Source organism: Musca domestica, unplaced genomic scaffold (genome assembly GCF_030504385.1).
Source record: "Musca domestica strain aabys unplaced genomic scaffold, Musca_domestica.polishedcontigs.V.1.1 6, whole genome shotgun sequence".
Taxonomy (NCBI): Eukaryota; Metazoa; Arthropoda; class Insecta; order Diptera; family Muscidae; genus Musca; species Musca domestica.
This window is the reverse complement of record NW_026712363.1, coordinates 25,565,719-25,581,010: the sequence shown is the minus strand read 5'-3', so window position 1 is coordinate 25,581,010 and position 15,292 is coordinate 25,565,719. Positions and strand designations below refer to the sequence as shown.

Sequence of the window (15,292 nt, the reverse complement as noted above, 5' to 3'; positions counted from 1 at the left end):
GATTATTTTTTCAAGGACCAATAGACGTGGATTTTTAAAAGATTATTTTTTCAAGGACCAATAGACGTGGATTTTTAAAAGATTATTTTTCAAGGACCAATAGACGTGGATTTTAAAAAGATTATTTTTTCAAGGACCAATAGACGTGGATTTTTAAAAGATTATTTTTTCAAGGACCAATAGACGTGGATTTTTAAAAGATTATTTTTTCAAGGACCAATAGACGTGGATTTTTAAAAGATTATTTTTCAAGGACCAATAGACGTGGATTTTTAAAAGATTATTTTTTCAAGGACCAATAGACGTGGATTTTTAAAAGATTATTTTTTCAAGGACCAATAGACGGGAATTTTTAAAGATTATTGTTTCAAGGACCAAAGGACGTTTTAAAGTTATTGTTCCAAGGAACATCAAGGACCAGATCAATAAACGTGGATTTTCTAGAGAATATTTTTCCAAGGACCATCAAGGACCAGACCAATAAACGTGGATTTTCTAGAGAATATTTTTCCAAGGACCATCAAGGACCAGATCAATAAACGTAGATTTTCTAGAGAATATTTTTCCAAGGACCATCAAGGACCAGACCAATAAACGTGGATTTTCTAGAGAATATTTTTCCAAGGACCACCAACGTGTATTTTTAAAAAAAAAAATATTTTTTTAAACCAATAGGATCAAAAGTCGTGGATTTTTTAAATATTCCTTTTTCAAGGACCAATAGTAGTCGATTTCTTAAAGATTAGACCATCAAGAACCAGACCAATAAACGTGGATTTCTGAAAAAAAATTTTAAACCTATGAAAATAATTCTTTAAAAATCCACGTTTAGATCTCTGTTAATCCTTTGGAAATAATTTGTAATCCTTTGAAAATAATTTTTAAAAAATCCACGTTTATAGCTCTGTTAATCCTTTAAAAATAATTTTAAAAATTTTAATCCTTTGAAAATAATTTTTAAAACTTTGAAAACAATTTTTAAACCTATGAAAATAATTCTTTAAAAATCCACGTTTAGAGCTCTGTTAATACTTTGTAATCCTTTGAAAATAATTTTTAAAAAAATCCACATTTATAGCTCTGTTAATCCTTTGAAAATAATTTTTAATCCTTTGAAAATAATTTTTAAACAGTCCACGTTTACAGATCTGTTAATCCTTTGAAAATATTTTTTTAATTTTTAAACCTCTGAAAATATTGTTTAAAAAATCCCCGTTTACAGCTCTGTTAATCCTTTGATAATAATTTCTAAATTTCGAATCAATTGAAAATATTGTTTAAAAATCCACGTTTACAGATCTATTAATTCTTTGAAAATATTTTTTAAATTTTTAATTCTTTGAAAATAATTTTTTAAAAATCCACGTTTACAGATCTATTAAACCTTTGAAAATATTTTTTAAATTTTTAATTCTTTGAAAATAATTTTTTAAAAATCCACGTTTACAGATCTATTAATCCTTTGAAAATATTTTTTAAATTTTTAATTCTTTGAAAATAATTTTTTAAAAATCCACGTTTACAGTTCTGTTAATCCTTTGAAAATATTTTTTTAATTTTTAAACCTCTGAAAATATTTTTTAAAATATCCATGTTTACAGTTCTTTTAATCCTTTGAAAATAATTTTTTAAAAATCCACGTTTACAGATCTATTAATCCTTTGAAAATATTTTTTAAATGTTTAATCCTTTGAAAATAATTTCTAAATTTTGAATCCCTTGAAAATAATTTTTAAAAAAATCGTTAATCCTTTAAACATAATTTTTAAGAAATCCGCGTTTACAGCTCTTTTTATCCTTTCAAAATAATTAACAAAAATCCTAATATCCTTTGAAAATAATTTTTTTTAATTTATTTACAGCTCTGTTAATCTTTTAAACATACTTTTTAAGAAATCCGCGTTTACAGCTCTTTTAATCCTTTAAATAATTAAAAAAAAAAAATCCTAATATCCTTTGACAATATTTTTTTTTAATTTTTTTACAGCTCTGTTAATCCTTTAAAAATAATTATAAAATTTTTAATTCTTTGAAAATAATTTTTAAAAAGTCAACTTTTACAGCTCTGTTAATCGTTTGAAAATAATTTTTAAATTTTTAATCCTTTGAAAATCATTTTTAAAAAATCCAGGTTTACAGATCTGTTAACTATTTGCAAACATTTTTAATCTTTTAAAAATCATTAGAGATCTGTTAATCCATTTAAAATAGTTTTTAGCCCTTTAAAAATCCACGTTTTCAGATCTGTTAATCCTTTAAAAATAATTTTTAAATTCTTAATAATTTGAAAATAATTTAAAAAAATCCTCCATTGAAACCATTGGCCCTTTGAAAAATATTCTTTAAAAATCCACGTTTGTAGCTTTGTTGGTCCTTAAAATAAAATTTCTAAAACCGATGACATTGAAAACACTCAAAAGCCCATAGAAATAGTTTCTTCTATCAGGGCTCATTCGAAGCTATCGGTGCTTCGGAACAACTGTAAATCTCAAAAATGCACCATCATGCCATAAAAAGGCCTCGGTATTAAAAACCACATCAACATCCAAATGCAAGGCCTTGCATTTGCATGAAAAATTTCATAATTGTTTTGTCGGATCGAATAGACGATGATGATGATGATAATGGCTGAATGGCATGGATTGGGGATGAATGGACCCCTTTTTCATCCATGTCTCCATTTTACATCGCCTATTATTTCTTTTTAATGCCATTCGCCATTGTAATTTCATTTACAAAGTAACTTGCGGTTAAGGTAAACTGAAGTGTTTTTTCTTTTGTGTTGTGGTTGTTGTTGTAATCGTAATGACAATAACAGCGACTGGGAATTGAAAGAAATAATAAACCGTACAGAAATAATTCAAATCATTGACGAACGCATGGCATGTCAAATGGTCATAAAAAAGACAAGCAATGACGATCGCCGTAGCAATCGTCATATTTTTTATCAAGCCTCTTCGAAGTCTTATAGAAAATATATTTTTATACCCTCCACCATGGGTAGGAGGGTATATTAACTTTGTCATTCCGTTTGTAACACCTCTAAATATTCGTCGTAGACCTCATAAAGTATATATATTCATAATCAGCATAAAATTCTAAGACGATTTAGCGATGTCCGTCTGTCTGTCCGTCTGTCTGTCTGTCCGTCTGTCTGTCTGTCCGTCTGTCTGTCTGTCTGTTGAAATCACGATAGAGCCCACATTATTTGACGTAGACCTTTGAAATTTGGCACAAGTGTGTGTATTGTCCCTAGGATGGTTGGTATTGGAAATGGGATATATCGGTCCACGTTTTGGTATAGCCCCCATATAACGGTACCTCCCGATATACGGTATTTTGATTATTTTTGCCACATTTTTCCACGTATTTGTCTAAAAATTGACCTTTGTAAGTAGTAATGGATTCTAGCTCCAGTGGGGTAACATTATATGTATGGGTCCACGTTTTCATGTAGCCCCCATATAACGGTACCTCCCGTTATTCGGTATTTTGGTGATTTTTACCACATTTTTCCACGGATTTGTCTAAAAATTGACCTTTGTAAGTCATAATGGATGCTGGCTCCAGTGGGGTAACATTTTATGTATAGGTCCACGTTTTCATGTAGCCCCATATAACGGTACCTCCCGATATTCGATAATTTGATGATTATTGACACATTTTTCCACGGATTTGTCTAAAAATTGGCCTTTGTAAGTCATAATGACTTCTAGCTCTATTGGGGAAACATTATATATATAGGTCAACGTTTTCATACAGCCCCCATATAACGGTACCTCCCGTTATTCGGTATTTTTGTGATTTTTACCACATTTTTCCACGGATTTGTCTAAAAATTGGTCTTTGTAAGTCATAATGGATTCTAGCTCCAATGGGGGTAACATTATATGTATAGGTCAACGTTTTCATATAGCCCCCATATAACGGTACCTCCTGGTATCCAGTATTTTGATGATTTGTTGCCACATATTTCCACGGAATCGTTCCGATGATATGAAGATATTGATATTAAAAGTTTGTAGCGGGTGACAAAACATTCGCTGTATAGGTCCCCGTTTACTTTAGACTCCATATAACGGTACCTCCCGATTTTTGGTATTTTGATAATGTAAGTCGCAATTTTAAACGGAATTGGCCCAAATTTGTTATTTGAAATTTGTAACAAGTTCTTAATCCAGTGGCTAAGCATTATATAATATTCCATTTAGTATTTGGGGTTTGCAATGGGGTATGACATTGTATTTATAGGTCTACGGTAGCAACAACTTTATTTGAGTATGTATAGCGCCTATATGATGGTTTATAAAAGTTGTTATTGTTTGTGCCACAAATTTAGGGTAATAGATTTTAGTTTATCGCCACAGGTAGTATGGTTGTGATTTTTATTGCCTCTGTTTGCTTGATCCTGTTTTTGTACTGTTTCTACAGGTAGTACAGAGTGCATTTTGGTAACAATAACATAATAATTAAATGTACCTGTGGGTTATATAATCAAAACTCTCTTAAATTACCAGTAAACAAAGGTTAACCATAATAATAAAACTAATGTAATATACCTGGCGGTAATAAAACCCTCCCACTCGTCAACTTGGTTCATATACCTGGTACTCTACGCAGATTTTTACAAAACATCTTACCTGGGCAGTAAGTATTTGTGTATATAATAAACCAACTCAACTTTAACAAATCAGTTCACAACGAATCGTTAAACAAAACATAACCTAATACCAACGAAAATAACTGAAAAGTTTTCTATACAGATTTAAAACTGTTCCAATTCGACAATCAATAATTATGCCTAAACTACGTAAACAATCGGCACTACAACGTCAACGAATTATGAGGCAACATCTTCACAGTTACCGTGAACGGAATTTAAATGACGATCGGCTCAGAAACTCTCAACAGTTAGCAACAAGGAGACAGGATCCTGAATATAGAGAAAATGAGCGAGAAAGGGATAGAGCAGCACATTCAACTCGGCGCCAAGCAGTAAACTATAGATCTGCGGAACAAGAACGGGATATTTTGGCACACTCTATTCTCCGAATGAATTCCAGTTATCGAGCAACTGAACAGGCGCGCGATGCTTTGGCTCACGCTAATCGAAGAATGGATCCAACGTATAGGGAAGAAGAACAACAGAGGGACACATTGGCCCATTCAGTTCGAAGGATGGATCCGACGTACAGGGAGGAGGAACAACAAAGGGACACGGTAGCCCACTCAATGCGAAGAAGGGATCCGACGTATCGCGAAGAAGAGCAAGAGAGGAATACACTTGCACACTCTATCCATCGGATGAATGCGACATTTCGGGAAGGAGAACAAGAGAGGGATACTGTGGCTCGATCTGTTCGGAGAATGGATCCAACATACCGGGAGGAGGAACAACAGAGGGACACTTTGGTCCACTCTATTAGGAGAATGGATCCAACTTACCGGGAGAAGGAACAACAGAGGGACACTTTGGCCCACTCTATTCGGAGAATGGATCCAACATACCGCGAGGAGGAACAACAGATGAACACTTTGGCCCACTCTATTAGGAGAATGGATCCAAGTTACCGGGAGGAGGAACAACAGAGGGACACTTTGGCCCACTCTATTAGGAGAATGGATCCAACTTACCGGGAGGAGGAACAACAGAGGGACACTTTGGTCCATTCTATTCGAAGAATGGATCCGGCGTATCGTGAAGAGGAACGAGAAAGGGACTCTTTGGCAAGATCTATTCGGCGACAAAATGAAGAATACCGCCAAGTCGAAAGAGAGAGAGACACAGCAATGCACCGAGTACGTCGAAGAAATCCAGTTTTCCGTATTATGGAACAAGAGCGGAACACTTCAGCTCGTCGTGTCACCAGACAAGTTGCTATGCAAATGCAAGAAGCAGAAAACAGGATGAGAAGTTGCCGCGTCCTTATTCATCGTATGAATCCTACAAACAGAGAAAATATAAACATGAGACAAGCTCTGAGAAGTTCAGCAAGGAGAAGAAATTTGTCGCCGGAATCGAGGTCACAACTACAAATTCAAGATACTTTGAGGTGCAGAGCTAGGATAATTTCCAATTTTTGCAATATTATCAAGAGCGGACCCACAGAAGTTTGTATTTGTTGTGGAGGTCTTTGGTTTGTTACTCAAATTAAGACTCTCCGCAAAACATTTGTTCTACAAAAATACCCAAATTTAAGTACAGTTTTTTTCCTTTCAGACCAGTTTCCATCTGATAACGATATATATAAATTCTGCAACACATGCCACAAAATAATCAATGCGGGGAAGGTTCCTTCTATGTGTCTCTCAGAAGGTCTACATTTTCCAGCTATTCCGAGTGAACTTCAGGGCTTGACGTCGCTGGAAGAAAGGTTTGTTGCGCCACGAATTCCCTTTATGAGAATAGTTTCATTGGGTTATAATCGACAGTGTGCTGTAAGGGGTGCAGTAGTAAATGTCCCCATTTCACTCGATTCCACTGTCAACGTCCTTCCAAGAACGTCCGATCAAACTGAAGTTATCCAGGTTCATTTGAAGCGAAGAATATCTTACACACACTATTTTATGTCTGAAACGATTCGGCCCGGCAAAATTTTCGAAGCAGCAAGATACCTTATTGAAACCGAATTGTACAGGAAACATGAAATTTGTATTTCATCTGAATGGTTGGCCAATATGGGTCCTGCTGATCAAGTGCCGTTTATAGCAAATTCCGAAGATCGAAGTCTATTATCGAGCGTCATTGATTTTAACTTAGATGAAGATCACATTGAAGAACATAACCCCCAAGAAACCCTCTTAGATTATATTCCAGTCGAAAATGTTCAAATTCAAAATATTGAAATAGCTCCTGGTGAAGGCCATAGACCCATGGATTTGCTATTAGATGAGGACTCTGAAGAGCTATCATTTCCCACTATATACTGTGGTATTAAAAGAAAATCTACAGCGACAATAGCAAAATTGATAAAATCTGAAGCCCGGCGTTATGATAGAAGATGTGCGCGGGTAGACAAAGTCTTATAAAAAATTAGAGTTTTCTAAAATCAAGAACAGTATTTCTACTTGTTTGAGGAAGAAATTTGGTACTCGCAATTATACTGCAACGGATGCTCTTAATGACCGGTTCATACAAAATATAGTGCAGCACGACGAAGGGTATCACATTTTGAAAGGCGTGCGGTCTTCTCCAGCACATTGGGAGGCAGAGAAAAAGAAGGTCTTGGCTATGATCAGGCAATTTGGCATTCCAACGTTCTTTATAACTCTTTCTGCTGCTGAATCACAATGGCCAGAATTGATCGTTATATTGGTAAAAATTGCAGAAGGAAGGAATATTACCGAAGAAGAGGCAATGTCATTTAGCACCCAAAAACGGTACGAACTAATTAGGTCAGATCCAATTACATGTTCCAGGTATTTTGACCACAGAATAAGACACCTCTTCAAAAGTTTCACGGTTAATGGTGGAATATTCGACGAGTTTAATGTAATCAAATTCTACTGGAGAATAGAATTTCAACAGCGAGGGTCTCCTCATGTCCACGGCATATATTGGCTAAACAATGCCCCTTTGTTTGATATATCAGATCGAAATAGCTTCCAACGTCTTACGGATTTTGTAGATAAATTTGTTTCTACAGATTCGTCTAATAGCGAAATCCAAGACATAGTCCACTACCAGCAACACAACCACGGAAGAGCATGCCAACGTGAAATAAGAGGTCAAAAATTCTGTAGATTTCATATACCATATCCGCCAATGTCTAATACGGAACTTCTTTTGCCGTTTTCGGATGATGTAGATGAGCAACAATTATCAGCTCATAAGTGCAACTATGACAAAATTTATAATTTGCTTAACGCAAAGTTAACAGATATAGAATGTGAACGATTAAATAATTTTGATCAGTTTTTGGCAGACCCACGGATTAATATGGACAAAGATGAATATCTTGCGGCGATCAGATCTTCTATAAGAAAACCTAAAATTTTTCTTAAAAGATCCTTCAAAGACAGATCAATAAATGCTTTTAATTCGCGGATTTTAAAAATGCACAAAGCAAACATGGATATTCAATTTGTTCTGGATGCTTATGCATGCGTGTCATATATAGTTAACTATATAAACAAGTCGAATCGGGGTGTTTCACGTTTGTTGCAAGAAACAATGAACGAGATACGTGAAGGAAATTATTCTGTAAAACAAAAGTTGCAGCATATAGGTAATAAATTCATATCAGCATCCGAAGTCTCAGCCCAAGAAGCAGCTTACAATATCTTGGGAATGCATTTGTCTCAGTGTAGCAACAGTGATGTTTATGTCAATACTCTCTTGCCAGAAAAACGTGTTCGCATACTAAAACCGAGGCAAGAGCTTCATAATCTTTCTCCTGATTCAACCGATATTTATGTATCGAATTTACTTGAGCATTATATTCAAAGACCGGATAATCTAGGCGATGTATGTTTGGCTTATTTCGCTGCACATTATACATACTCTAAGACATTGCGCAAAAGGAATCGTCAACATGATGAGGAGGATGAAGATATTCTTGAAGATGACGAGGAACATCCTGATGATGTCGGGGCTTTGTTTCGCTTAAAAAATAATTCGGGTTACGTATATAAAAGAAGAAGTCCGGCTATAATTCGTTTTCCCTCATTTAGGGCCGACTTAAACAGGGACGACTATTTTCGCACATTGGTTATGTTATACTTTCCATGGCGTAACGAAGACGAAGACATTATAGGAAGAAACAACGAAGATACCTGCTCTATCTACATGGATGTAATTGAAAGGAACCGACAGCAGTTTGAAATGTTCAAGGATGGTGAATTACATGATATATTGCAAAGTATTCGTGAAGACAGTGATGGTGGTGAAGACCATGCGAGTAACGATAACATTACAAGTGACCAACTTTTAGACGAGGAGTTTAGAGCCTTGGTTGTTCCAGAATTAGAGGAAAATATAAATGTCTTCGACATTGACAACCACCATGAAGATGACCTGGAATCAGAAGCCAATGTACACTTAGTAAGACTCCCACCATTAGTAAATTTCGAAGAACTTCAGCATTTAATCAGAACGCTGAACAATAAACAGCGGTCTTATTTTCAACATCTTTTACAAAATATAGTTCAGAAAGTTCGATTTTATGAGTATGTTGCGGGAGGAGCTGGCGTAGGAAAAAGTCGCCTTATAAAAACCATTTATCAGGCAGTTACTTTTAGATATAATTCTATACCTGGCGCTAATCCGGATTTGCCAAAAGTATTATTAAGTGCTCCTACCGGAAAAGCTGCTTTTGGAATTGGAGGTGCGACATTACATTCACTTTTTTCCCTTCCAGTAAACCAGTTCCGAGGAGAGCTACGTCCACTAAGCAGTGATCTTGTTAATAAGCTCTTGGTTAAATGTACAGATCTGAAATTGATCCATGGTTGGATGTAGAATGTTAGGTTTCCTTGACGCACGCCTGAGGCAGATTTTTAAAACCACTGAAGCCTTTGGAGGAATCTCTATAGTTTTGTTCGGAGATCTAAAACAACTGCCTCCAGTTGGGGATAAATGGATATTTAGTACCAATACTGCTAATCCATACCACATCCTCGCAGGGGGTGGCTTGTGGGATCTGTTTTCCTTTAATGAGCTAACAGAGATAATGCGACAAAGGGAGGACCAAGATTTCGCGTTTGCACTGAACCGAATGTCAACTGGAGAAATGACTGAAGAAGATGTTTCGCTCATAAAGTCAAGGGTCATACCAACATCGGAGATACCAAATGAAGCAATTCATTTATTCCTGTCAAACGAAGAAACCGATAATTATAATTCCCTTAGATTGGAACAAATCACATCAGAACAATTTGTTTCCAAGGCATCCGATATTTTGAAGTCAGATTCATTAGCTATCGGTCAACGGAATCAAATTTTAAGTTCGGTTCTCAATTTAAAGACCTCAGAAACGCAAGGACTTTGTAGTGAACTAAAATTAAAATTGAGTGCAAAATATATGATGACGATCAATATTGATACCAACGATGGCCTAGTCAATGGAGCCACTGGCATACTGAAGTATATTGATTTTGGTAGAAACTCAACAAAACCAATAACGCTTTGGATCTTATTTTCTGATGAAAGTGTTGGAAGAATGGCGAGAAGAAAAAAACCACATCCCACAGAATTATTGTGGACTCCCATTGAAAAGTGCCGCCGAACGTTTCAGTACAAACGGAATGAACAAATAACTATAGAACGCTTACAGTTTCCATTGGTAGTTGCAGAAGGTATAACCATACACAAAAGTCAAGGCGCAACCTATGAAAAAGTTGCTGTTCATGTTCGGAAAGGTATGAGTAGGGCTTCTCTCTATGTCGCTTGTAGTAGAGCCACTAAAGCAAGTGGGCTATACATTATTGGAACATTTACTCCACCAAAACCTTTCTGCAGCTCTGATGTTGTCAAAATAGAATTGGAACGGCTTAGATTGCATAAAGCCATACACTTGCAGCATAGTAAGTTTAACACATCGAATAACGCTTTCACAATATTTTATCAAAACATACAAAGTCTGAGTGCTCATCATTCTGATATTTCTAGTGATGTCACTCTAATGCATTGTGACCTATTGTGTTTTGTGGAAACGTGGACATACCCGGAAGAAGAACTTTTCTTTGACAATTTCTCAATATTGTCACGAATAGATTGCAATCATACTGAAGGAAGAGTAAGAGATAAGAGGGGTATCGCAATTTATATTAAGAACGAAAAGTTTTCTGAGGCAAATATTATTTGTCAAAAAGATCTAAGCAGAGGCAGAAAATCATTTCAGTATTCCCTCATCCAATTCAGAGATATGTATCTTATAGTACTTTACAGGAATTCTTCATATCCCGAATGCAACTTCAAACGTATTTTACTTGAAGCTATATGTGATATTAGAGAACGTTTCGGCGATAATTCAAATATTGTAATTGTCGGGGATTTCAATATCTGTAGAAGTAGTCGAACTAGTACAATTGAAACTGCTCTTCGTTCAATGGGCTTATTATCAAAGTTGGAGAGAAATATACCAACAACGAATCACGGTACGCACATCGATTGGGTATTTAGTAAAGAAAATTTAAATATTAATTGTAGCACTTACGCCACAGTTCACAGCCACCATGATGGAATAGTAATATATAATTAGAATTTTATACTTATAATATAGAATGTAAACACATTTTTTAATAGATTTAGTTTTTATAGAGTTTAGTAAAATATTTTATTGTTTACTCTGTAATCTGTATTAATATATAGATTTATGTTTGATCATAAACATAATATTAATGCAATGAATGACGAATTCGATTCATGTATGACTTCTATATATTTAATTATATTGAAATCCATATTAAGAATAAAATGTAAAATAAGATAACGTTAATTAAGATAGCAATAATTAGATTGTATTTAGACAATGAATTTTAGGTAATAAAAAACATACAGATAAAAAACAAAATAACCATTTTTTATGTTTTGTGTTAGAATAAGAATTTGATGTACAGATGAGGGTTCTTTTCAGATTTGGCGTTTCAAACATGTTTCTAAAACGTGTTTATTTCTAATGTGTACAATTTTCTTATGTGTACAATTTTTTCTGTGAAAGTTATGAGAAAGGAAAGGTGTTTCAAAAAAAAATGTTTACATCCGTTTGAAAGAAAAGAAAACAAATATTTAGTTTTACTTCAAACACTAATTGTGGTGGAGGGTATACAAAGTTCGGCCCGGCCGAACTTAACGCCTGTTTTACTTGTTTTCTCTTCACTTCAAATTATAACGTGTCATTGTGAGCCGAGGTCGAAGAAAGAAAGAGACACTTGAGCGGTATACCATTGGTCACATGGGATACAGTAATTGTAAAAAAAGGCTCGGAAATTGTTTTTTTTTCTATTGGAAGTCCTCTGCTCATTGAAGGCTAATGCATGGAAGACGGAGAAAACGCAAAGTAATGAACGTCTTTTTATACCCTCAGCCATATGGCAAGAGAGGGTATATATCGTTTGATTCCGCCAAAACGAGCAATATCGGTCCAATCCTTTTGGCACCTCCCCCACAAAAGGTTGAACGTTTCCAAATAATGTTTTACTGCATAGAAAGAGAAAGTATATATAAGCGTCCGATTGTCTTAAAATAACATACAGGGTGAGATAAAAAACTGCAACAAAGTCAAACGTCATAATTTTACATTTTTTTAATTTTATTGAATAAAAGCAAAAAATGTCGGAAATAACATCAAATTTTAGAATAAGTTTAGATTTGATCGAATTGGTCACATTTGGCACGAATTATGGCGAATTATGAAACCGTCACATGCTGCCCAAATGTTGCTCTGTGGTATTTTGGCCCATTCCTGGTGAAGCGCTTATTTGAGGTGATCGACACATTGGTATTTTTTAGTGCCAACCTTGCTTTCTAAAATACTCCAGATTCAATAGTCCAACGGATTGGTATCCGAAGATTTTGGTGGCCCTTGTGCGCTGGAAATGAAGCGAGGAACCTTTTTTTGTAACAATTCGCGTGTGGCGAGTGCAATGGTGCTGACTTCTGTTGGAATCTCTAAGCTCTGCGGCCGAAATGTTTGCGTGTCCAATTCTTTAATACACCCTCCAGAATATTTTCGCGATAATATTCGGCATTTATTCTGATGCCACGGTCGATTAATATGAGCGGAAAGCCACTATCGCCTGTTTTGACGGCCCACACCATCACCATGGCCGGCGATTGAGTTCTGAGTTCTGGTGGCCAACCGAAGGTATACTTTTTCAGCTGACCTCTTTGGCAATTAAACACGATCATTTTGTTTGTTTACAAACTTCTGGACAACGAATGTTTTTTCATCGGAGAAACCCATATTCGGCAGTTCAACACTTTCGGTCAAGCGAAGCAACTCTTTAGCTCTATTGTGTCTACTTTCTTTCTGTTGCAGTGTAAGTTCTTGCACTTTTTGGAATTTCGAAGGCTTTACACCGAGCTCATTTTTCAATATTTGCTGAATGGAATATTGCGATATGTTCAGCTCACGAGCCATTTTACGGCCACTGCGACGCGGGTTTCGACCAAGTCGCCTCTTTATTTTTCGAACCATTTCTGCTGATGTTGCTGTTTTCTTCCGTCCACTTCCTTGACATTGAGCAACGCTAGCAGTATCACGGGCCATGGTACGAGACACAAAAGATTTATTCACATTTAAATGTTGGAGTGCTCTAATATAAAATATAAAAGAATCGCACTATCACGCTTGAATTCCATCACGAATAACTTTTTGGCCAATGTCAGCCCAAGTGGAGTGAATTTCCATTTGGTGGAACTCGGCTTCGATGTATATTTGTATACTCTCCACCCTGGAAAGGAGGGTATATTATCTTTGTCATTCGGTTTGTAACATCCCTAAATATTCGTCGGAGACCCCATAAAGTATATGTATGCATAATCAGCATAAAATTCAATTTAACGATATCCGTCTGTCCGTCTGTGGAAATCACTCTAGCTTCCGAACGAAATTAAGTAAGTTGCTAAAAATTTACTCAAATGTGTATTATGTCTGCGGGACTTTTGGTATTAAAAATAGGCCATGTAGGTCCACGTTTTGGTATAGCCCCCATATAACGATACCTCCCGATATTCGGCATTTTGATCATTTTAGAGACATTATTCACCGGAATTGTTTCAAATTTGTTATTAGAAGTTGATAATGGATACTACAGTATAACACAGAAAATGGGCTAAGTAGGTCCACGTCTTCGTATAGCACCCATATATCGGTACCTCCCTAAATTATGTATTAGCGACATTTTTCGCCGGAATTGTTTCAAATTTGGTATTTGGGGTTGGTAATGGATGCTACAGCCTATTACAAAATATTGTCTGTGCAGGTGCACGCCTCCGTATAGCCCCCATATAACGGGTTCTCCAAATATTCAGTATTTTGATAATTTTAGTATCATAATTCACCGGAGTAGTTTCAAATTACGTATTTAGAGTTCGTAATGGGAACTACAGTCTGTGACAGAAAATTGCGTATGCAGGCCCAGGTCTTCGTATTGGCCCAATATATCAGTTCGTCCATCTATTCGGTATTTTGACGATTTTATATACAATACCAAAATAGTTTGTGATGTCGTATTTGAAGTTTGTAATGGATACTACAGCCTGTGACCGAAAATTGTCTATGCAGGTCCAGGTCTTCGTATAGCTCCGATATAATGGTACCTCCCTATACACTGTATTATGATATTCACCATTTATATCAACTTTCGAATAGACCCCAGTATAACGGCTATATTCGGTATTTTCAAGAATTTTTAATGGATTTTGTTTTTTGAAAGTTTCCAAATTCGTTCCAAATGGTGGAGGGTTTATAAAGTTCGGCCCGGTCGAACTAACTGCTTTTTAATTTGTTTTTAATTTTTTTGCGGACCACTGTACAATTACCGAAAGTCATTCCATAACGCCACAGAATGATATTGCACAAATTTCCGAGTTCACTTTACAAAAGCAAAAAAAAAGAGAAGTTTGTTTTGAAGTCAAATCTATTGAGAAAAATCAAAGTGTGATTACTTGCAAGTCATTGTTGCGCAGCGATCGAGGTGATCAGCGATGGTAACTATGTTCAACAATGTTATGGCTGGCTAAAATGTCATTTGCTAACGGTAATTTCTGCTACGGCAAATTGTGGCGATAAAAATACAGAAAATGTCTCGATTTTTCTTTTTGTATGAGAGAAAGAGGGAGATTGAATCCGGAGTCAATTTTCTAGGAATTACGAAAATATATAACAATTTGCAAATCAATTTAAGTGCGATAGGAATGGTTATAACTCTATTGAATATTTTTTTTGTTTTTAATAAGACATAAACTCAAATAATGTTTCATTGTAATCTGAAGTGGAGAAATTGAAACATAATTTTGATTTCGGATGGGGTTTTTTTCATTACCGAACTATCGTTTTGATGATTACAATCAAAACAGCCACAATTATGGCCTCAGGTCATTGATGGACTTCAATATATTCGATTGAACATGGATGAAGTTTTTTTCTGCTTCATCTTAAAAAAAATAATAAAATTTAAATAAAAAAAAAACATTTTTTGAGTTTTAGCGCCAAACTGGCTCATTTCATATTTGTTGCGTATTTATTCACTTCTTTTTTTTTATTTTTTTTATTTCTTTTTCGATTTTTATCTTGAGGGAGTTTCGAAAGAATTGTGTGTAATTTAACCGGAAATTGAACATTACTTT

General features: G+C 35.3%; 1 protein-coding gene across 1 annotated transcript; it reads left to right on the top strand.

Annotated features, from left to right (window-relative positions):
- Positions 1 to 4,797: 4,797 nt before the first annotated feature.
- Positions 4,798 to 6,065, top strand: LOC131805730 (trichohyalin-like). The gene is made up of 2 exons (XM_059129292.1): positions 4,798 to 5,874; positions 5,955 to 6,065. The coding sequence occupies exons 1-2, from the start codon at positions 4,798 to 4,800 to the stop codon at positions 6,063 to 6,065; spliced, it is 1,188 nt and encodes a 395-aa protein (XP_058985275.1).
- The last annotated feature ends 9,227 nt before the right edge of the window (positions 6,066 to 15,292 follow it).